A 21,775-nucleotide genomic window follows, 5' to 3' on the forward strand; every position below is an offset into this window, starting at 1 on the left:
GGCCCTGGATTCAGAAGGACCAGAGTTCAAATTCGACCTCAGACACTTGACACTTTTAGCTGCGTGACCCAGGGCAAGTCACTTAACCCTCATTGCCCCGCCAAAAACAACAAACAAATAAACAAAAAAACCCAAAGAAGTAAATGGGGGAGAGGGTAGGAGTGGGGTGGGGGAGGGGAGGGGTTGGGCAGAATTGAAAAAAGTCAGATTTCTGTTTGATGTCTCTTCGTCACTAGTTCCCAAGCACAGCGAGCTGCTTGGGGTGGGGAGGAGGCTGTGAGGAGGACAGAGTGCCTCTTGTCAGGAACGAAGGGGCTGGCTGGACGGTCGCTAGGGTCCTCTTGCTCCTCCATACGGTGCGACTTCCCAGGGGCTCCCTTTTCCCAACCTCAGCGTTCGTGCCCGTGAAATGGCATCAACAGAAGAGCCAGGGGAGACTAGCGCTCTAGAAGGGACCCTTCTGCGCGTGGTGGGATCCCATTGGCCGGGCTGCCGCCGGCAGAGCCAATCAGGGTACGCTACGGGCTCCCAGGACCGCCGGGAGTCAAAGGGCCACATTCCCTCGCGGGGCACAAAGACGGTTGGTGGGACAGTGCAGGTGCGGGGCTACCTGGTGAGGGTAGAGCTGCCAAGGGGCGGGACTATCAGTTGGGGCAGAGCTGCCAGGCGAGGGAGGGCGGGGCTGCCAGGGAACGGGCTGCCCAGTAGGGGCGGGGCTATCAGTTGGGGCAGAGTTGCCAGGCGAGGGAGGGCGGGCCTATCGATTGGGGCGGGGCTGCCAGGGGAAACGGGCTACCCAGTAGGGGCGGGGCTGCCAGTCGTGGGAGAGACTATCGATTGAGGCGGGGCTGCCCAGTAGGGGCGGAGCTGCCAGTCGTGGGAGAGAATATCGATTGAGGCGGGCCATCGATTGGGGCGGGGCTATCAGTTGGGGCGGAGCTGCCTCTCTCCGGCCTCTTCCTTAGGCCCCAGCCCCCAGCTAAGGACCAAGATAATGGACAGGCCATCAACCCCGCCCTTCGATCCCCGCTTTCCCAACCAGAACCAGACTCGCAACTGTTATCAGAACTTCCTGGGTTAGTGGGGGACAGTGAGGGGCGGAGGCAGAGGGCTGCCGAGTTCACCCCAGAGCCGGGTGGGGGTGGGGGAGGGAAGTGCCGGGCTGCCCCCCCCCACAGGGGTGAGCTGCAGGGGAGTGCCGGCTTGACCTCCCGGCCCCTCCTCGCAGACTTTCACCGCTGCACCAAGAACATGAAGAGGAGGGGGAAGGACGCGTCCCCCTGCGACTATTACCGCAAGGTCTATCACTCCCTGTGCCCTCTTAGCTGGGTGAGCAGGGGGGAGAGCAGGAGGGGGGCACGTGGGGGCTGGGATGGGGGGTCCGGCTCTGGATGGCTGCCTCCCTCCCCGCAGGTGCAGCGTTGGAACGAGCAGATCCAGGAGGGGACCTTCCCTGGCAAGATCTGAAGGAGCCTCTCCCTGCTCTGGCTCTGGCGGCCATCCCCCCCCCCCCCAATAAATGGACGTTTACAACCACAGGGAGCAAGCTGTTCTTTTCCAGCCTGGACAGGGGAGAAGACAAAGGGCAGCCTCCCCTGAGACCCCAGGAGAGCAGCGACAGGCAGGAGCAGGGAGGTCAGACCACTTCTCACCCCTGGCAGGGGAGAGGTCATTAGGGTCACACCTCCCCCGCTCCCACCCTCAGAGGGAAGGCTAGAACCCACCTCCCCAAGCCTGGAGAGCTGTGTGTCCCCTCCTGGCCCTAGAAGGGCCTTCCTTGTGTCAGTTCAATGGGGAAGTGAGAAGAGAAAGCCTAGTACCCCCCAAGCCCCTTGTCCTCATCCCCCCAAAAAATCCTCAGACACAACAGACTTAACAACAAGGACTTTTATAAAAAAAAAAAAAAGGAAAGTTGCAAACTGCCCGTCACCCAGTGTCTCCAATCGCTGGGGTGGGGGTGGTGAGGCCAAGGGCCCCAGGCTGTGCTGGCCCCCCTTGCCCTCACTCCCCAGGAGGCACCAGAACTATATAGCACCATGAGAAAGATGAGGTGGGGTGGCCTCCCTGAGAGCCAGAGGGGGACGTATGTGGAAGGAGGAAAAGACAGTGCCATCTGCAGAAGACCCCTTCCCCCCTCCATGCCCCCCCTTTCTTTATGGCTTTCCTCCCTGGAGAAGGGGGGGGGCGGTGTGCCACTGAGGTGGGAGGTAAAGTCAAGAAGCATCCTGAGGCTGGGGGGAGGGGATCCTTGCCTGGCCCTCCCTGCTGGGTTTGGGAGTGGGGGCGCCCCCACATTTCCTAGGCTCTAGCTTCCTGCCACTGAGGCAGACAGCTCCCTTCTGCCCCCTGCCCCATGGCTGGGGCTGCTAGGGTCAGGGGATTGACCCCCTTGCTAAGGTTATCCCTGCTGGGTCAAAAGGGTGGGCCCTGGCCATCTGCACCCTTCCCTCCCCCACCTCAGGGCTTCCAGGGCTGGTCCTGGGGCCTGCTGAGGTCAAGGAGAGGTGGCCCCCAGAAAGCCAGGCCCTTGACCCTGGGGAAAGGGCCTTCTTGCTAGGGTTAATCCTGTTCAATTGAAGGAGTTGGCTCCTTGTGAAAGGTATGGGGGGCGGGGGATCCAATACAGGGTCTGAGGGGCCATTCCTGGCCAGGGAGAGGCAGCACCTTGAAATCTCCCGCCCCAATTCCCTGGGACCCCAGGCAGCTGCTCACGGCCTCGAGGAACTGGCCAGGAGAGAAAGGAAAAGGAACCCTGGAAGTCTAGCCCCCTGCCAAGGGTCCCTCACCCTCCGGCCTGAGGGAGAGATAGAGGGTCTGGCTCCGGGCTGTCTGGGCCTAACAGAATCGCCAGGACATCGCCCCATGGGGACCCTCCAACCCAGAAGAGGAGGGGCCTGAAAAGCCAAATCCATGCCCTCTCCAGGAGTGAAGGAGGGAGAAGACCCCCTAGGGCAAAACCCGAGCCCCCCTGCCATGGAAGGCTGAGCTCTGGAGGTCAGCGGGGGGGCCCCCTGCTAGGGTGCTGCTGGAGGGGCAATGGGAAAGAAGCCCAGATGCCCACAACTCCTGCCTCCCAAGGACTTGAGCCCGCTGGAGGCGGAGGGATGGGGCGGCAGAGACGCCCCTAACTAGCCCTCAGTGCCCCCCATTGATATCTAGGGCAATAGAGCCATGGCTGACGACAAGGCGCAGACGCTTAGGTGGAGAGAAGGGGCCAAAGGCCAGGGTCCGCTTGGGAGGCTCGAGGCCTGCAGGTCTGAGGCTGGCAGGGGCAGCAGGGACTGGGGTAGCACCACTCAGGTCCACCCGAACCACACAGGGCAACCCGTATCGCCGGGCCCAGTGCCAGTCTTGCAGGGGGGCAGGCCGAGCTGGGGCTGAGGCTGGGGCCAGGGCTGGGCTCAGGGCCACGGTGACCTCCCCGTGAAGGCGGCATTGTGGACCACAGCCCCCCCACTGGTGCAGGGAGACACGTGGGACCCTCGGGTGTGGGACCGGTCGGGACGACCGACGGCGGGAGGGACGGCGGCGACGTCGGCGGCGGCGGGGAGGATGGGACCGTGGCAGCCACTGCACCCACAAGGCAGAGGGGTCCAAATGGGTCCCAAAGGGCTGCAGGCGCAGGGGCTGGCAGAGTGCTGTTGGAAGGAAACACAGATGGCTGGTGGCAGGGAGGGGACCAAAGGGCCCAGGAGGGCAGGGAGGGCCAGCCCGCCCAAAGAAGGAGGGGAGAGGAGGGGAGAGTGGTGGGGGACCCGAGGTGGGGACCAGAGATGTTCAGGGCTAGCTGGGGGCAGGGAGGATGGGGGTGGAGACTCACCGCACAGGAGGTCCAGGCGGTGCAAGGTGTGCAGGTGAGAGCAGCGCTGTGCCCCCAGGGGTCCCTGGCCCTGCCGAGCCCCTCGGGCCTCCCAGTAGCGCTGCAGCCGTCTCTCAGTCTCACGAAGGTCATACTTCTCACAAGTCCTGGGAGTGGCAGTGGCTGCGTCCCGAGGCCGCAGGCGAAAGGCGCCTTCTCCCTTCCTGAGGGTGAGGGCAGGATGCTGAATGGGGGGGGCCTGGACAGGAGGGGGCCTGAGGCTCAAGGTGACAAGGCCTTTCCCCTCCCCCCAGGAGGGGCCCCGGAGGCTCACCTCTCACATGTACAGCACTCACACAGCTCGTTGCGCTCGCCGAAGAAGCCGTCCCCGTAGAAGCAGGTCACCTCATCCCCAGGCTCAATGTCCCGAAGCACCTTCACGCAGGCTGCGTTCCCGTCTGCGGGCACAAACTGGGGGCCCCTCCTCCTCAGCTCTCACCCCCTGGGGAGCACCCCAGGCAGGGGGGTGGAGGGGACAGATCCAGAGGCGGCCCTCCCGGGTGGCCGAGGCCTCATTCTCAGTTCTCCTGCCCTGACCCCAGCTAGGCCTCAGTCCTTCTGGTTCAGAAGCTGCACAATCGGGAGATCCGTCCTGCTCCCTGGGGAGGTGAGAGCCATGAACCACCCCTCTCATGCCCCCCAAATCTCTCCTCCAGCCTACCTTGCAATTGGGTCTGCAGTCTGGGCCAGTCAGGAAAAAAGGAAAAGAAAAAATAGGCAAGTGAGGCTCTGCCCGGCTTCCCCGACGTCGCTCTCCTGATTGTGGCGCCCATGTCCCCGGCCCAGTCCCCATACACACATCCTTGTCTGCAGGCCCCACTGTCCATCCTCACCATGGTTGATGAAGGCCGCAGGGCCCAGCCACAGCTGGGCACTCCGTTTCCGGGTGGAATACATGATGCTGAAGTCATTCTCTCCTGCCCGCAGCAAGCCCTCGTCGGCCTCCCGGAGCTCCGCGACGCATCCCACCAGCAGTTCCAGCTTCTCGTTCTTCTTCCTGGGCCCAGGGCACGGCAGCCTTGAGCTCCTCCGTCTCAGGGGCCGGGGACAGGTGTGTCCCCCCCCAGACCCAGCCGGCCTGCCCCTCACCCCTCCTTACCAGGAGCGAGTGGACACCACCTTGGCCCCGTTGGTCTCCAGCGAGTATCGGGTGCAGGGGAGGATGGCAAACCCACTTTCAGGCAAGAAGGCTCGAAGGTATCTGTAGATCTGAGGATGGGGAGGGAGGGAGGGAGGGGGCCGTCAGAACGCACCGGAAAATCCCTAGGTGGGGGATTGTGGACACAGATGAGTCCTTGGGCCGGAGCTGCCGGGAGGGCCCAACCCACGCTTTACTAAAGGAGACCCACACTTCTCCGAGGGGCGCCTTCCCACCACGCCACGCTTCTCTGGGGAGCTGGGGAGGGGCTGCCCCTCACATGGGTCTTGAGGGCAGCCTCCTGCTGCGGGCCACGGCTCTGGAAGTAGTGGGCCATCCAGCCACCCAGGGTCAGGGCTCGGTAGGCTGCTTCCAAGTCCCGCTGTTTCCGGAAGGCTTCGAGCGCTGAGCGCAGGTGGTGCTGCCGACGCAGAGGAGGCACTGGGCTGTGAGGCACAGGAGGTAAAGCAATCTCAGAGGGCACGAGGCACGGACAGGCCCCCGACGAGGCTCTGAGGCGGCCCGAGCCTCCCATCTATCTCTCTGGGGAGGATGGAGGCCCTGAGCTCGGCGACACCCGGGGCCAAGCATTTTCACCCCACAGAGCCGCTGGGGCGTCAGCTCCCAGAGGGGAGGCCACGGCTTTCGCTTGGTCTGGGGCACACGCTGTGATCAGTAATAACAGCAGCTGGCATTACCAGGGTGCCCTGGGTTAGCAGAGTGCTTCTACACAAGCTGTCTGTGGCTTCTCATCCTCACAACCGCCTCGGGAAGTTACCCCCACTTTACACAGGAGGAAACTGAGGCTGAGAGTGGCTCAGAAGCGTCTTGGGCAGAATTTTAACTCGGGCCTTCCTGGGGACACACGCTCTCCGCACCTGTACAATGGTGCACCTGGCTCTAGGATCAGACGCCATCCCGTCAGTACAGTGCCCGGGGAGATGGCCCAGGCCCAGGCCCAAGGGCAGGGGCCCCAGCACCCCACTTCTGCCCCCCAGTGGTACCCCCACTCCCAGCCTGCCCCCTCACCTGACGTTCATTTTGTGCGTCCGGAAGCCCAGGTAGGGGTCCAGGACCAGGCTGGTGGCCAGGTCATCGTTCTCGCACAGCTCCCTGGCTGTCACCCGCTCCGGACCCATGGTGCAGCCTGGACCATGCTGCTCGCCAGCCCTGGGGGAGGACAGAGCCACGCCCGGGAGGGAGCTCAGGCAGGGGGCGGCCAGGGGGCCCCTCCCCGCAGAGGAGCCAGGCACCTGCTCCCCCCCCTCGGAGGGGGCGGGGCTTCGGAGAGGACAAAGGGGAAGGGGGGAGAGGGGGAAGGGGGAGTGCAGGGGGAAGAGGGTCTAAGCTCATTAGCGGAGACCCCCAAAGGGCAGCGACCCCAGCAGGGACAGAGACCCCTCCCCCAAGGGCAGAGACCCCACGAGCAGAGACACCCCCCCCAGGGGCAGAGACCCCTCCCCCAAGGGCAGAGACCCCACGAGCAGAGACACCCCCCCCAGGGGCAGAGACCCCTCCCCCAGGGGCAGAGACCCCACGAGGGGCAGAGACCCCACGAGGGGCAGAGACCCCACGAGGGGCAGAGACCCGCCACCAGGGAGAGATGAGGAGCAGGAATGCTGGGAAGGGCAGAGAGAGGCCAGGGCTGGGGAGGGAGACCCCCCAATCTGGGGATGAAGGAAGGGACCGGGCGGACGGGAACAAAGCCGAGGTCTCAGGGCCAGCAGGAGGCCGGGAAGGGGATGGGCCCGGGGCCCCCAGAACTCCGGCCCGGCCCGGGGAGCACAGAACACACGTGTGCGCGTGTGCGCGTGTGCGCGTGTGCGCGTGTGCGCGTGTGCGCGTCTGTACACGCGGGCCACAGAACCCTGAGGAGGGGGTACAGAATGGGGCTGGGGGGAGACAGAGCGCGGGGGGGGGGGTTAGAATACGGGAGGGGCACAGAACACGGGCGGGGGGGTGCACAGAGAACGTGGGCGGGGGGGGGGCGCAGACCACGGGGGTAGGGAGACAACGCGGGCGGGCGGGGGCTCTCGAACGGGGTGGGGGGATGGGGGAGGGGCCCCAGCCGACTAGGGAACGAGGGTCGGAGGTCAGGCCCCGCCCTCCCCGGTCTCTCACCTCCCCCTCCCCCTCCTCCTCTTCCGGCTCCCGCCGCCGCCGCCGCCGCCGCCGCCGCCGCCTCCAGCTCCTGCTCCCGCCGCCCCGGCCCCGCGACTCCCGCCCCGGCCCGCCCCGCGCCGGCCCTCTCCACCCTGCCTGGCCGCCGCAGCGCCGCCTCCCATTGGTCCGTGTGGCTGTCACTCTACCGTCACCATGGTGTCTGTGCGCCGCCGTCATGCGTCCGCCCTCCGACTCCCTCAACGGCCGCCCACGTTGCCAGGGAGACTAGGCCCCACCTCCCGGGCCCGGATGCTTCCATTGGCCGAAATTCCCTGTGCTTCCCCTCTGTGCTGTGGCGGCCCGAGGGTTGGGAGGCGGGTACTTCTAGCCTCACAAGCGATTGGCTCTCTGCTAAATAACCTTCATACTATTGGTCTCTATCCCTGTCCGTCGGCGCATCCCTCGGGATACCAGAGGGTTTGGGTGAGAGAAGGTGGAACCTCCCGGGCCTCAGAGTCCCAAAGCGATTGGCTTGCCAATGAACGTAGCCTCGTGCCATTGGTCCACGAACCCTGTCCTTCAGCTCCAGGGAGAATAGAGAGCGTTGGGGATTGGGAGCCGGAGCGCCCATTCCCCAAACCACTTGCGTCTCCCCATTGGACGTCGGTATCTGTCATTCACGTCCAACCTGAGGGACTCTCGGGAATGGGAGACCGGCGCTCCCGGGGCTCTGGGCGGTGCATTCCACCATTGGCCAGTGCGGCCGCCCGTCTGCGCTTCCCAGCCCTCCAAAGTGCGCGCGCAGCTCCCCCTCGCCAACCCCCTCCCGAGGCTTGAGGATTTCCATGGCAACCACCACTTTATGGGTAGCCGCCCCTAGCTCCTGGAGTGGGACCAGCAGGAGGTAACCCTTCCCTCGCCTCCGATACTGGGGCCTCAGGCACCGAGGGCTCCGGATGACCCCAACCAGACTGACCACTGAGGGCTCTGAGTGAGAGCCAAGCGAAGCTGACCTCCTTGGAGTCCACGGGGATCACACGGAGCCACTGGGGGATTGGAGGGCGGTCACAGCAAAGCTGGCCGTGAGGGCCTCAGGATGCTCGCAGTGGGTTTGGCCGCGGTCAGAGGCAGCTCCGGGACCGAGAACTTGTGGAGAAGCAGATGAGTGGCCATCGAAGGCCCGGGATTCGTAGCAGAATCGCCGGCAAGGATACGACTGTGAGGCTGGCCAGTACCAGCCATCGCTTTCTCAGCACACCCACCACAACAAAGCTTCTTAAACTGGGGGATCTCGACCCCCATCTGACCTCTCGTAACCCAATGTGGGGTCGTGAAAAGTCTGGCAACAGTGAAAAGTCATGCATACCTATTATATATACCCATATGCCCGGGAAAAATTCCTCAGGCGAAAAGGGATCTCAGGTGGGAAAAGTACTAGAATATGCTGACGAGGGATCATCATCTAGCCAAGGCTTAAGAGACTTCCAGGGAGGGAGAAATGGACAACATCTCAATGCATCCTGTTCCACTTCTAGAGAGCTCATCTGTAGAGAGTTTTTGTGATCTCAAGCCTCAACTGTTCTCTCTGCTTGTTCCATCCATTTGTTCCACGTTCTGACCGCTGAGCCCAAATATCCCTTTCCCACGTGGCAGCCTTTGAAGAGAGCTGCTTCTCTTCTTCAGCCTAAACATCTCTCATTCCTCCAACTTGTATTCCTATAGCATGGATTCAAGGGTTACTAAAAACCAGTCTAGACATTGAGAACTCCACCAGTAACCACCATGAGACTGGCACTTGTGATCTGGAGGGTGCTCACAGCAGAACCGAGCCAAAATGTGAGGGGGACGGTTTCCATGATACCAGAAAGAACAGGAAACATTGGAACTAAAGAGAGAGAGCCAGAAATGAGCCTGGGGATAAATGAGGTCCTGGGAATGTTGGGAAACTAGTGAACCAAAAATAGAGAAAAGGTGGAAGAAATTGAGAAGGGGGCAGCTAGGTGGTACAGTGGATAAAGCACCAGCCCTGGATTCAGGAGGACCTGAGTTCAAATGTGACCTCAGACCCTTGACAGTAGCTGTGTGACCCTGGGCAAGTCACTTAACCCTCATTGCCCTGCAAAAACAAGCAAAAAACAAACAAAGGGGGCAGCTAGGTGGCACAGTGGATAAAGTACCGGTCTTGAATTCAGAAGCTCCTGAGTTCAAATCCAGCCTCAGACACTTGACATTTACTAGCTATGTGACCCTAGGCAAGTCACTTAACCCCCATTGCCTCAACCAAAAAAATAAAAGAAATTGAGAACAAAGAGGAGGAAAGGAAGGGGTCAGTTGCTAAGGTCATGAGGGAGAGGTCTTCTGAAAAGCCTTGATGACTTGTGGCTGATAATGACAGGGCCAGCTGTTAAGCACTAAAGGTTTGGTGAACACCAAGAAGATGGTTGTTAAGGAGGGCTGCTTTCTTAGGGTGGGACCTGGAGGAGGGAGCCGGAGAAGAACCTGGGGTTTTCAGATTGATATTGGGGGGCAGCTAGATGGTGCAGTGAATAGAGCACCGGCCCTGGAGTCAGGAGGACCTGAGTTCAAATCCAGCCTCAGACACTTAACACTTACTAGCTATGTGACCCTATGCAAGTCACTTAACCTCAATTGCCTCATCAAAAAAAAAACCAACAAAAAACAAATTGATATTGGGCCCCATCTCAGCTAGAACATTCCATCATACCGGGTCTTACAGAGATCATCCCATGCAGCTCTGACAAAGGTTTGGTAAGGATGTGTGATTGTGGGGGTCCTGCAGTGACAGCAGTTATCCTTGCTCTTTGAGACAAAGTTGAGAAACTGAGATTCTCAGGGGATGAGATGAATGAGTTGGAAGGCCCAAGGAAGTCTGGGGGAGCTGGGCCTAAGAACTAGAGGGAGGTCCAATCTCCCTCTCTGTGGAAGTTCTAAAGCATTGACTTACGGACTTTTGTAATGGGGGAAAAGAGATGGGGAATAAAACTTGGGTCCTACTGGAGCCGGGTGAGTGAGGGTGAGACTGGACACAGACACATTCATTCATTCATTCAGCAACTCATTGTGTGGTTTAGCAAGAGGGAAGCAGGGCAGGGAGAAGAACCAACTGGGCCTCAGGGCTCTCTCAGACAACAATAGCAGGGCTAAGCATTCAGTCCCTATTAACCTAGCATCTACAGTGGTTGACCCCTGAACAGCATACTAAAGGCAATAGAAGACTATGCACGATGCCTTCAGGTGCCAGGCAAGGAGGGCAATAGGACAGATCTTCCCAAATTTCCTTCCTTCCTCTCCCTTCCCTTCTGTACTTTGTCTCCCTTTCTTCCTCCCATCCTTCCTTCTTCATTTACCTCCCTTCCCTCTTCCTCCCTGTGTTGCTCTCCCTTCTCCTTCCTTTTTTCCTCCCTTCCTCCTTCCTTCCTTCCACATCATTAAACACTAAGTAGTCAGAGCTGAGTGAAAGACAAGGTTAAATAGGCATTCTCTTGTTAAAAAAAAGGGGGACCGCTAGGTGGAGCAGTGGATAGAGCACCGGCCCTGGAGTCAGGAGGACCTGAGTTCAAATCCAGCCTCAGATACTTAACACTTACTAGCTGTGTGACCCTGGGCAAGTCACTTAACCCCAATTGCCTCGCCAAAAAAAAGAAAGAAAGGAGGCTGGAAATCCTGTCCCTAAGGTACCTGGCCAGCTCTATGAAAGGATTACTAAGCACATAAGGTATTCTATTGAGAGAAGAATCTTAAAGTGAAGAGGTGTGTGAGACTCTGGAAGACTCTTTGGGAGAGGAGTCTATTTGAGTGGAGTCTTGATGGACTGGGACAGGTGGAGTTGGGGGTTGGGAGAAGAGCCTTCCAGGCTGGGAAATGTTGGGACAAAGTGTTCCACTTCTCCCCATCACTCCCCACTTTTGTGTCTCCCTCCATCACGTCTTTTACTCTGTCTCTATCTCATTCTCCATAACAGCCCCCAAATCGTTTCCACCTTGCTCCTGGATGGGTGCTGCTGGATTTCCCATTAACCCCCACACACATTCAGCTTTAAGGTCAGTGTTTGTATCTGTGTCTCTCTGACCTCTCCCGTCTCTGGTTCTACTATATATTTATGTCTATAATCCCTCCTGTCTTCATGTTTCTGTCCTTTAAGATCCGCTTCTTTCTTTCCTTTAAGATCCACTTCTCTATGTCATCAATTGAAGAAACACAATAAAAAACCCATCCTTTCTATTAAAATTGAAAATATTAAGAACTAATATTTCTCAGCCTAAAAACTTTATAGACTTTTCCCTCTAGGAAAATCAGGTTGACAGGTATTTCTTAAACTCCTGCTATGTGCCAGACATTTTCCTAAGTGCTAAGGATGTAAAGAAAGTCAGAAACAGACCCTGTCCTCAAGGAGTTCACATTCTGAATACAAACAAGATATATACCAGGCAAAGTGGAGATAATCACAGAGGGAAGGCGCTAAGAGTCAGGAGAAATGAGAAGGCCTTCTTACAAAAGGTGGGATTCTAGTTGGGACTTGAAAGAAGACAGGGAAGCCAAGAGGCAGACATCAGAAGGGAGAGCATTTTTGGCATGGGGGCAGCCAGTGAAAATACATGGAGTCTGATTTTTTTTTTTATAGCATTTTCTTTATCTATTTTTGTGGGGCAATGAGGGTTAAGTGACTTGCCCAGGGTCACACAGCTAGTAAGTGTTAAATGTCTGAGGCCAGATTTGAACTCAGGTCCTCCTGACTCCAGGGCCAGTGCTCTATCCACTGCGCCATCTAGCTGCCCCCTGGAGTCTGTTTTTTAATGGGGTTGTGGAAGGGCCTATTTGTACAAAAATATTTGTAGCAGCTCTTACTGTGGTGGCTAAGAATTGGAAATTGAGGGGATGCCCATCAATCACGGAATGGCTGAACAAGCTGTGTATGTGAATGCTATAAGAAATGACAAAAATAAACAAGCATCTAGGTGGCGCAGTGGATAAAGCACTGACCCTGGATTCAGGAGGACCTGAGTTCAAATCCAACCTCAGACAGAACACTAGCTGTGTGACCCTGGGCAAGTCACTTAACCCTCATTGCCATGCCCCCCCCCTCAAAAAAGAAAGAAAAATGAATGAATGAATGAAAAAAATAAATATACAAATAAAGGGATGGATGAATGAATAAATAAAAGAAATGACAAGCAAGATGACTTCAGACAAACCTGGAAAGACTTACATGAACTAATGCAAAGTGAAATGAGAAGAACCAGGAGAATGTTCTGCACAGTAACAGCAACATTGTATGATGAATGGTGATTAACTTAGCTATTTTCAGCAATGCAACAATCCAAGACAATCCCAAAGGACTCATGATGAAACATGCTATCCGCCTCCGGTAAAAGAACTGATAGATGAAACAACCTATTTTTCTTTCTTCCTTTCTTCTTTCTTTCTTCATGTTTTGTACAAAATGGCTAATGAGGGAGGGATACAATTTGGAACTCAAAACTTTTTTTTTTTAATGTTTTAAAAACTATTTTAACATGTTATTGGGGGGGGAATAAAATGTATATTTTTTAAAAATGCATGGAGGGGCAGCTAGGTGGTGCAGTGGATAGAGCACCGGCCCTGGATTCAGGAGGACCTGAGTTCAAATTCAGCCTCAGACACTTGACACTTACTAGCTGTGTGACCCTGGGCAAGTCACTTAACCCTCATTGCCCTGCCCCCAAAAATAAATGAATAAAATGCATGGAATCTGGATTGAGAGCAGATGAGATCACCAAGAGAAATTGTATGGTGGAGAATAAAAGAGTGTCCAGGATATAAGGGACAAGAATATGGATTATAAATTCCTTAAGGGCAGGAAATGGATTGGCTTTTTTGTTATGCCTCCTGCTTAGCACAATGTCTGGCACATTGTAAACACTTAGTAATATGATCATTGGTTGCTTTTTCCATTAGATTGTAAGCTCCTTGAGGGCAGGAACTGTCTTTTGCCTCTTTTTGTATCCCCAGCATTTAGCACAGTGCCTGGCATACAGAAAGCCCTTGATATTTATTGAGTATACTGTGCTATAAGAAATGATGGGGGCAGATAGGTGGCACAGTGGTTAAAGCGCTGGCCCTGGAGTCAGGAGTACCTGACTTCAAATCCAGCCTCAGACACTTAACACTTACTAGCTGTGTGACCCTGGGCAAGTCACTTGACCCCAATTGCCTCACAAAAAAGAAAAAGAAATGATGAAGGGGGAAGCTAGGTGTCACAGTAGATAAAGCATTGGCCCGGGATTCAGGAGGACCTGAGTTCAAATCTAACCTCAGACACTTGGCGCTTACTAGCTGTGTGACCCTGGGCAAGTCACTTAACCCTTATTGCCCCACCAAAAAAAAAAGACAATATATAAGAAATGATGAACAGACTCTGGAAAAACCTGGAAAGGAACTGATACAAAGTAAAGTGAGCAGAACCAGGAGAACATTGTATACAGTAACAGCAACATTGTACAATGATGAAGTGTGAATGAATTAGCTATTCTCAGTAGTATAGTGATCTAAGACAATTCCTGAAGCACTTATGATGAAACATGCTTTCCACCTCCAGAGAACTGACGTGGTCTAGCATACTATTTTTCACTTTATTTTTTATCATGGTTCCCCCCCTCCCTTGGGTCTGTGTCTTCTTTCACCACAAGACTAATATGGTAATATGTTTTACATGATTAAACATGTATAACCTATATCAAATTGCTTACTGTCTCAGAGAGGGAGAAGGGGAGGAAGGGAGAAAATTTGGAACTCAAAAATTTGTTTAAATGAATGTTAAAAATTGTCTTTATATGTAAATGGGGGAAAATAAAATATTATTACAGATTTATCAAGTAGAAGAAAAAATGTTAGTACCAATAGTGTACCTTGTATTCAGGGCCAGTTCTGCCAGAAACAGTTTATTTTATCATTAATCTATATGCCAGTCATATCTTGCTTGGCAAGAGAGAGTTGTCCAGACTGAGTGTCTCTCATGCTGTCTGCCATGACCTTCTACTCCCAGATATGTCAGGGTAACTATGTCAGAATCTTGAATGTGAGGGTAAACAATTCTCTTTTCAATAATTCTCGAGAACCCAGCAGCGATGTGACAAAGGCTCTTTTATTTCCTTCTTGTGAGAAGGAGGCACCCTAGTGTGCAGCTAGTGGGTGCAAAGAAAGGGGGCTCACAGGCCCTGTTTTAAACCCTAGCCCTTAACTCGAATGGACCCTCCCCTTTTTCATCATTGGTCTGATTATTCAAGGGTTACAATCTATGTGCCAAAACTAGCTAATCAGAAGGCAGTATTCCCATCCCTAATTAGTTCTTCCTTATATAGATACAACTCTGGAGAGGACCTTATTGAGACCAGGGCTCCTTAGCTAGAGGGGGAGGAGGGGATCTGAGACCTTTGTTCTAAAAACAGGTCAGGAGGAGTATGATTGACTGTTATATCCTCATTGAGAAGAGACAACTACCCATTTTGGGGCTCTTCCCAGAGATCTATAGGAGTCAGAAGGGCCTCTTTCTATTGCAGAGGGCACTTCCCTGGAGGAATCTGAGGGCCAAAGTCTCTCAGGGTGGGAAAGGCAGAATTAGAAGTCTTGTTAGCACCCTCAATCCTTAAAAGGCCTGCACTTTTGTTCCTATTCCACTACAGATTTTCCTCTCTCCTCCTTCCTTCCATCTTCTGGGGCTCCCTCCTGCTGACCCAGCCTCCCTGGCTACCCTTCCCAGCATGGGCTTCTCTTCTCTCCTCCCTACACCCCACCCCCCAGCCTTGTCAGGGTTATCCTTGTGTCCAGAGCAGATTGGCAAGTCCACTGGTCTTGTCTCTGTCTCCGTTCTCCTGGCTCTGTCTGCAGCCTCTGATTATTTATTCTCCTCTGGCCTCTGCTCTTTCTCCCCATCCTTTGCTGGCTCTTCATCTAGGTTATGTCCACCCTCTCTGGGCACCTTGCAGGTCTCTGGCCCCAGCTGTCTTCAGGTGTCACCTTTTACCAGAGGCCTTCTTCTTTCCTGGTCCTTTATTCTAAAGGTTTCCCTCCCAGATCATGTCCATATTATCCCTTCTTTATCTTGTCCTTATGTGGTTGTTTGCCTGTTATCTCTTCCATTAGCTTGAGAATTCCTTGGGAGGGGGAAGTGGGGAAAGGCAGGATGGGGGGCGGGGCTGCCTTTCTTTGTAGCTATCCTCAGCACTTAACAAAGTGCCCAGCACACAGTAGGTGCTTAGATAATTGTTGATTTGATTTGACATTTAATCTAATGGGGGAAACAATGTGCAGATAAATGGGCATATATACAGGAGACATATAGAGGAGATACAAGGTAATCTTAGAAGGAATGGGCCTTAGAAGCCACTGGGGCCACAGGGGAGGCCTCCTGCAGAAAAAAAAGTCATCTGATTCAGGATGTGTGTGTGTGTGTGTGTGTGTGTGTGTGTACCTGTGAGTATGCATGCAAGTATCTTCATGTCTCCCTCCCTGTCTGACCAGGCCTGGTCCTGTGTCCCTATAGAGTCTCCTTCCCACCTACTTGCCAGAAGCCCCGCCTCCTACACCTTCAGCTCAGCCCTGTATCTGTTTCCCTTCCCATCTGTCTCCTTTCTCGGGCCTGGGTCTTTGGCTTCATGCCTCCAGCTCAGCTTCCCCACCAGCCCAGAGGCCTCTTTCCTGACAGACTGCCCGATAGCTGCCCCTTACGCTCGGCGGGACCCAAGTGAGTCGTCCTTGCGGCTCTCAAGGGCAGAGCGCTCCCGGGTCTGGTACCTGCGACTTATGTGGACGCAGATCCAGGCTCACAGATCTCGAGTTAGCAGAGATCTCAGAAAACATCTGGTCTACCCCCCTCATGTTACAGTCGAGGGGACTGAGGCCCAGGGAGGTAGAGGGACTTGCCTGAGGCTAAACAGTAAGTACAGCAGCAGGCCTGACCCCAGGGCCCTCCCTCCCAGGGAGGGATTCTGGTCTGAAGGCAAAGCCTGCCCCCGCCCTGACTGTCCACATCCCAGGACCAGCCCCCGGCAAACTCCTAGGAGTCCAGGGGGAAACTGAGGCTCCACGGCCTCAGGGGCAGGAGGTGGCCTAGAGCTGGGTGCTGAGTCCCTGTCCTGGCTCAGAATCCAGCCTGAGGTGGCTCCCTTAGCATGGTCCCTGCTCCCACCCCTTTTCTATCCTTCACTTCTGTATCCCTGTGCGCAGGCATGTCCCCAAACTTCTCTCACCCATTGCTCATGACCCCCACTCTCTGTTCCCATTCAGCTCTTTCCCTCGGCTAACCTGCTGCTCCTTTGCCCTCATTCCCCGTGGCCCCTCCCTCTGTATCCCTCCCCTTCCCTCTCTGCATCACTGTCTAGAACCACCTCTCCATCCCTCCCGTCTCCTCTCCCCTTCCCTCCCTTTCCTTTGTCCCTGTCTCCATCCCTCTCTGCCTCCCGGTCCTGAACCCGCTTTGTGTCTCTCCTCCCCCAGCCCTCGCAGCATGGAGCAGGAGAAGATGCTTCGGCACTCAGAGCTTTGCTTGGGCCATCTGTAAAATGAGAGTCCCCACTCCCCAAGGTGGTTGTGAAGTTTCAGAAAAGTGAGTTTCCCTATCTTCTGCTCAGTCTTTGCCTCTCCGGTCCCCCTGTGCGTCCCACCAGGAGACTGAACCTTGGGATAGGCTGAGGAAGGTGGAGAAATCTGGCGCCTTCTTTAAGTAGGCCTTGGGGCTGGATTGAGAAAGTTCGGCTGGGGGGTGGGGGGAGGGAGTTGTTGAGAAAGGAGGAAGTCTCTTCACCAGATGGGAAGAGTTCCGATGGATTTGTCTGCCCCAAGGTCCCTCTTCCCAACCACACCCCGAGAGGGGAACTCCAGCTGGGGGAGGGAGAAAAGGAGGAGGGAGGGTCAGAGAGCACTGATTGTCCAGCCCAGTGCTCTCCTCTGGCCAGAGCCTGGGAGTCACCTCCAGGAAGAGGAGGTGAGCTGGAGGGCCCCGGGGGAGGCTTGGGGAATGGGGTCTTGGCATCCTTTCCTCAGGGTTGGCAGCTGGTAGGTTGATGTGGAGCTTTGAAGGGCTCTAAGGTACCCCTGAGGCCAGATGCCTGCGCCCCTAAAAGACACCAAACCTTAGACTGCGAGGGCTTCCGAGGCAACCTGCTACGACTCAGGAGTGCCTTCCAAGGGGTCCTCTGCCTTTGCTCGAAGCCCCCCAGCCCCCACTTCTGGAGGGGAATCACCCACTGCACATTACGAGGGCTTTAACTGGTTAAGGAGGTTTTCCTTTGAGCATGCCTTGAGTCCCCTGATTTCAAGATCTGGGGTGTCGGGACCCCATGGTCCTGTGGAAAAGGGGGAGGCCCTAGGAGGAGAGCCAGGCCTGCCGCCCAACTCTGTGTGGCCTTGAGCAAAGCCCTTCCTGTTCTGGTCACATTTTCCTTTTGCAGAAAGGGAAAGTGTGGAGTTAGCTGATGTGCCAGCGTTTGCCCGCTCGGACTTCAATGGCCACAGATTTGGGCCCCAAGAGAGGCCAGGGAAGCTGCAGGCTCTTCGCCTGCGAAGCCCAAGGCCCTGGGGTTTCTCTACCCTCCTGAATGTATTCCTGGACTTTGCTCCCCTCTTCCCTGGCCCCACCCAATCCCACCCCAGTTGTCCCAACCTTACTGGGAGGCCCTTGGATCTCCACACTTAGACACCGGAAGAGAGTGAAGAGACAGGGTTAGGTCCCCTGGTTGATGGGGCCCAAAGATCTGGAGAGAGAGAAAGGCTGAGTGGGTAGAGACTGTGGTGATGGGGCCGTGGGGAGGGGAGGCCTGAGGGGGCGTGACTCTGGCTTCTGAAATGGGGGGGGAGGGGCCTGAAGGGGGATAAGGAGGCCCTAGCAGTGTTAGTCTGCCCCCGGCTGGCCTGGCTGCCCGGCTGCCTGTGTCTCTGGGGAGAACCTGCCCTAGGGTCTCTTTTCTTTGTGTGGAGCAGCCTCCACACAGCTGGGGATCACATCTGGGCTAGGGCTGAGCAGGACCCCTCTCCACCCATTTCTCCTCCCTCTCCTTCCTGCCCCTCCCCTCCAGGGGAGCCAGGCCCGCCCTCCGTCCGTCCCTCCCTCTCCCCAATCCCCCGCACCTGGGCTGCCCGGACTGTTTCTGGGCAGGTACTCTGCCCATGGTCACCCCCGATCAGCACCTCTGTCCTTCCTCACAGGCACCCCGCCCCCCGGTGATGTGGGGTTACCTGGCACTGCTCCCAATCTGCCTGTCGGTGTGGGCTATGGTGGGGGTCTGGACAATGTGAGTCACTGGGAGGGGATGGCTGGGTCCTAGGGGAGGAGGGAGACACTGGACCCCCAGAGCCTTGAGCCTCTGAATGGATAGAACCTTAAACCCTAGGTCCCTGAGTGGGGCTGGGGCCTGAGCTCCCCACTGGCTGGAGATCCTGGGAATCAGGCATGGATGGGGGCAAGGCAGGAATTCCCGGGTGGGGGAGGGCTGGCCCCAGGACTAGGCCCTCCTCTCTCCCCACTCCAGCTTTGCTTTGGCCGTGTCTAACAAGTCTGTGAATCTCACTGATGGCTTTCCTTACATCAGGTATGGGGGAGCAGGAGAATGAGTCTGCTGGGGCGGGGGGGAGGGCTGTCAGTGGAGGACAGCATTCTGACCCCTCTTCTTTCTTTCCCCATCTCTAGTCTCTGTGGGTCTTTCCCTCCTCAGAGCTGTATATTCAGTCAGCTTTTGAATGTTGGGGCCGCCATGGGTGAGTAGCCCATTCTGCCTTGCCCCCAGCTCCTCCCCTCCCCCACGGGGAGTGAAGGACTTCGTCAGGGTTTGGGGGGGCCAGTCCCTGCCCCCTCAGTGATCCGGAGATCCTAGCTCCTCACTGTATCCCCTCTGGGGTGCACAGGGTCTTGTGTTCCCAAGGCCCTGGGCCTCTGGACCCACACACTCCCCTTCTTCCTCCCCCCCAAAGTGGCCTGTATCTGCATCCTCCGATACCTCCAGCTCCAGGAATGGGGGGTCCCTAAGGGTCCCAATCAGCTGTGTATGGGGATGGGGCTCCTCTGTGCCTTGGGGGCCTCCATCGTGGGCAACTTCCAGGTGAGACCCCACAGCTAGGGACCCTAGGCCGCGTATTCCAACGGTCCCTGGGGCTGACAAACTTCTGGGATGGGGTCCTGGGGTCTTAGGGCCAATGTCCCTCAGTACAGGTCAGGAGTCAGGGTCCCAAGGGGGCTGCTGGGGAGGGAGGGGCTCCTTTCTGAGGGGGAGGGAAGTTGAAAGCAACTCGCAGGTCCCTTTCACCAGAAGGTTTAAGTGAGGTTCAGAGGAAAGGCCCTGCACAACGAGGGGGTGTCTGAAGACCTCGAGGTCCCTGGCACCCAGTCACTGAGCCTTTGTCCCCCTCTATCAAGCTGGACAAGAAGGATCCTCGTGATGATGAGTCCAACGCTCTCATTTTCCAGAGGACATTGAGACCCAGCCCAGGACTGACCCTTGGACAGGAGAGTCAATTCCTTAGGCACTGGTTGGGTGTGGGGGTTTTTTTAGTTCATCGGTAGTGGCGTCCTGGGCACAGCCTTTATTATTAAGCTCTGAATACCCTGCGGGAGCCCAGTTTTACTGGCCACTATGGGCACATGTTTGTCCTCATAAATATTCACACATTTCTCCCCTCCCCCTGCCCCTTTTCTAGTTATAAGGTGTTTGTGGGTTGTTGTTTTTTTAAATTTAACTCTCCAGTTTAGCTTTTGAATTTAGCTTTCACATTGGACTACAGCGCATAACATAATTCCAAGTCCCCACAGTGGCCCATTGGCCACTGAGCTCCTCGTTGGCAAGTGGCATCCCAATCAGTGGGTGTCCTACGCGGGGAGCACTGCACAGAAGTAGCAAACCTTCCAATCATGGAAGGGCAGAGGTCTCTGAGCCTGGGCCATCTGCTCCCACCCCACTCTTTGTCCAAGAGGCCCAGAAAGGACAAGGCGGGAGTTCCTGGGTCACTCTACTAGGAAGGACCAGGGTCAAGATTCCAACCCAAGGCTGATTCCGAGTTGTCTCCTTACTGCGCCTCAGCCAAGGCCTCCTTCTGCCTCCCCCAACCCTGACCCCGAGCCCGGGCCTCTGGGTGCCAGCTCTGTTCCCTCTTCTCCTCAGCAAACAAATGAGCTCCCCACACATCTGTTTGGGTCCTTCCTGGCCTTTGTGGTGGGCATAGCTTACTTCTGGACCCAGGTGGTCCTGCTGCGCCAGGCCAAGCCTCAGACCCAGCCCGGGGCCCCCTGGATCGAGTCCCTGCGCCTGCTGCTCTGCGGCATCTGCACCGTCCTCATGGTGACCAGTATCCTGAGCGTGAAGGCGGGCCTTGGAGGGGGAGGTGGGGAAGGGGGATGCCGGAAGCCGGGGAGGGGGGACGCCAGAAGCCAGCCCCTGGCAGCCTCAGCTGAGGCTCTGGGGCCCACTGTTGTTGGGAGTTCATGGCTGGGGGGCCCCGAAGTGGTCACTGACCGAGAGGGAAGGTTCCCTTCACTGTCCCCGGTACCTTCTGGAACAGGGCCCACCTGAGCTCCCAGCAGGGGAGGGTGGAGAGGTGGGATTTCATTGAGTAGGAAGGCTTCCCAGACCCCTTCCTTGTAGAGAGGTAGAACAGGGCCAGGCCTAGGCCAGAGCTTCCAGAATGGGAGCCGTGTCCCCACTTGGGGGCTCTCCCTTTCTCAGCATCCCCCATGAGTCTGGGGGTGGGGCGGCCGGGCAGTGGGGGGGCCTGGGGAGGCCGCACCCTCTGCCTGTGATCCTTGACCACAGCCCCCAGTGGTGGCTCTGCACCTGTGGCCCATGCGCTCAGCAGCAGCCGTGTGCGAGTGGGCCGTGGCCATGCTCCTATTCCTTCTCTTCGGCCTCCTGGCTGTGGACTTTTCCGGCCTCAGTGGCTGCGTCATAAGCCTGCAGAGCAGGCCTGCCTCCTGCCCCGCCAGTGCTGCCAACCTGTCGTCTTTCTAGTTCTCCTCGACAGCGGCTCCTCTCTGAGGCCTCCTCATTTCCCATCCTAGGGGGCTGTGGATGGGAGCCTGACTCCAGCTCCCCCTTTGACTCCAACCCTGCCCTGGCTGGGTCACTGACCTCTGACCCAAGCCTGGGTCAGAGGCCACCCGGGCTCTCTGTCCTCTCCTGGGGCAGGGCCTGTAACCTCTGACCTTGGCCACAGCTGGAGGGAGCTATGCGTGGTCTGACCTGGCCTAGTTATGAGGGACCTGTTCTGCCCCTCGACCCCCTCCCAAACTCTCTCTGGCTCCCACGGCTCAGGGAAGGGAGGAGTGTTGGTGTGGATATCAGGAGCCCCTAGGGGAAGGGGCCCTGCCATCCTCAGGAACCTTTCCCGTTATTGGCGCTCCAGGCCCCGGGAGGCAACAGTGGTTGGAGTGTGAGGAAGATGGAGAGAGACAGGAGACAGAAGGCGCGAAAATTGAACTTTTCATTTCGCGAGAGCAAATCCGTACAGAGCGCAGGGGGGAGACAGAGGAGGAGAGACAAGGAGAGAGGGGGGCTGGGGAAACAGGGACGAGGGCCCCCCAGCCCCCGCCCCATTGGCTAATCCACCCACATCCCCTCCCCTCCCCCTCCCCATAGATAAATAAATAAATTAATCATAAATAAAATAGAAATGGCTCCCCACCCCCCCACCCCCGC

General features: G+C 56.6%; 3 protein-coding genes across 4 annotated transcripts; 2 read left to right on the forward strand and 1 right to left on the reverse strand.

Moving 5' to 3' along the window:
• Positions 1 to 261: 261 nt before the first annotated feature.
• Positions 262 to 1,535, forward strand: LOC122750786 (cytochrome c oxidase subunit 6B2). 2 transcript variants are annotated; one of them, XM_043997606.1, is made up of 4 exons: positions 262 to 598; positions 966 to 1,076; positions 1,229 to 1,329; positions 1,414 to 1,535. In XM_043997606.1, exons 2-4 carry the CDS (start codon positions 995 to 997, stop codon positions 1,465 to 1,467), a joined length of 237 nt encoding a protein of 78 aa, XP_043853541.1. In that variant the 5' UTR covers positions 262 to 598; positions 966 to 994; the 3' UTR covers positions 1,468 to 1,535. The 2 variants fall into 2 exon arrangements, with proteins under 2 accessions (XP_043853541.1, XP_043853540.1); XM_043997605.1 differs by lacking the exon at positions 262 to 598 and having other exon boundaries at positions 935 to 1,076.
• A 337-nt stretch (positions 1,536 to 1,872) lies between these two features.
• Positions 1,873 to 7,202, reverse strand: KMT5C (lysine methyltransferase 5C). Its single transcript, XM_043998986.1, has 9 exons — positions 7,119 to 7,202; positions 6,027 to 6,167; positions 5,278 to 5,443; positions 4,959 to 5,068; positions 4,693 to 4,856; positions 4,521 to 4,540; positions 4,134 to 4,270; positions 3,821 to 4,023; positions 1,873 to 3,638 (listed from the first exon to the last, which is right to left on the reverse strand). The coding sequence occupies exons 2-9, from the start codon at positions 6,134 to 6,136 to the stop codon at positions 3,136 to 3,138; spliced, it is 1,413 nt and encodes a 470-aa protein (XP_043854921.1). The 5' UTR covers positions 6,137 to 6,167; positions 7,119 to 7,202; the 3' UTR covers positions 1,873 to 3,135.
• A 10,600-nt stretch (positions 7,203 to 17,802) lies between these two features.
• On the forward strand, positions 17,803 to 21,754 carry TMEM150B (transmembrane protein 150B). Its single transcript, XM_043994989.1, has 7 exons — positions 17,803 to 17,869; positions 18,300 to 18,385; positions 18,623 to 18,682; positions 18,781 to 18,848; positions 19,062 to 19,189; positions 20,246 to 20,429; positions 20,901 to 21,754. Exons 2-7 carry the CDS (start codon positions 18,318 to 18,320, stop codon positions 21,086 to 21,088), a joined length of 696 nt encoding a protein of 231 aa, XP_043850924.1. The 5' UTR covers positions 17,803 to 17,869; positions 18,300 to 18,317; the 3' UTR covers positions 21,089 to 21,754.
• Positions 21,755 to 21,775: the final 21 nt, after the last annotated feature.

The sequence above is a fragment of the Dromiciops gliroides genome, chromosome 3 (assembly GCF_019393635.1).
Source record: "Dromiciops gliroides isolate mDroGli1 chromosome 3, mDroGli1.pri, whole genome shotgun sequence".
NCBI lineage: Eukaryota > Metazoa > Chordata > Mammalia > Microbiotheria > Microbiotheriidae > Dromiciops > Dromiciops gliroides.

Bases quoted from the DNA above. Each gene is read 5' to 3' on its own strand.
- LOC122750786 (XM_043997606.1), top strand. From the start codon at position 995: ATGGACAGGCCATCAACCCCGCCCTTCGATCCCCGCTTTCCCAACCAG. The intron at 1,077-1,228 runs GTTAGTGGGGGA...CCCTCCTCGCAG, and splicing joins CTGTTATCAGAACTTCCTGG to ACTTTCACCGCTGCACCAAG. The intron at 1,330-1,413 runs GTGAGCAGGGGG...CCCTCCCCGCAG, and splicing joins CCCTGTGCCCTCTTAGCTGG to GTGCAGCGTTGGAACGAGCA.
- KMT5C (XM_043998986.1), bottom strand. From the start codon at position 6,136: ATGGGTCCGGAGCGGGTGACAGCCAGGGAGCTGTGCGAGAACGATGAC. The intron at 5,069-5,277 runs GTGAGGGGCAGC...CCCCATCCTCAG, and splicing joins AGGCTGCCCTCAAGACCCAT to ATCTACAGATACCTTCGAGC. The intron at 4,541-4,692 runs GTGAGGATGGAC...TGACTGGCCCAG, and splicing joins TGCGGCCTTCATCAACCATG to ACTGCAGACCCAATTGCAAG.
- TMEM150B (XM_043994989.1), top strand. From the start codon at position 18,318: ATGTGGGGTTACCTGGCACTGCTCCCAATCTGCCTGTCGGTGTGGGCT. The intron at 18,386-18,622 runs GTGAGTCACTGG...TCCCCACTCCAG, and splicing joins ATGGTGGGGGTCTGGACAAT to CTTTGCTTTGGCCGTGTCTA. The intron at 18,849-19,061 runs GTGAGTAGCCCA...TCCCCCCCAAAG, and splicing joins GAATGTTGGGGCCGCCATGG to TGGCCTGTATCTGCATCCTC.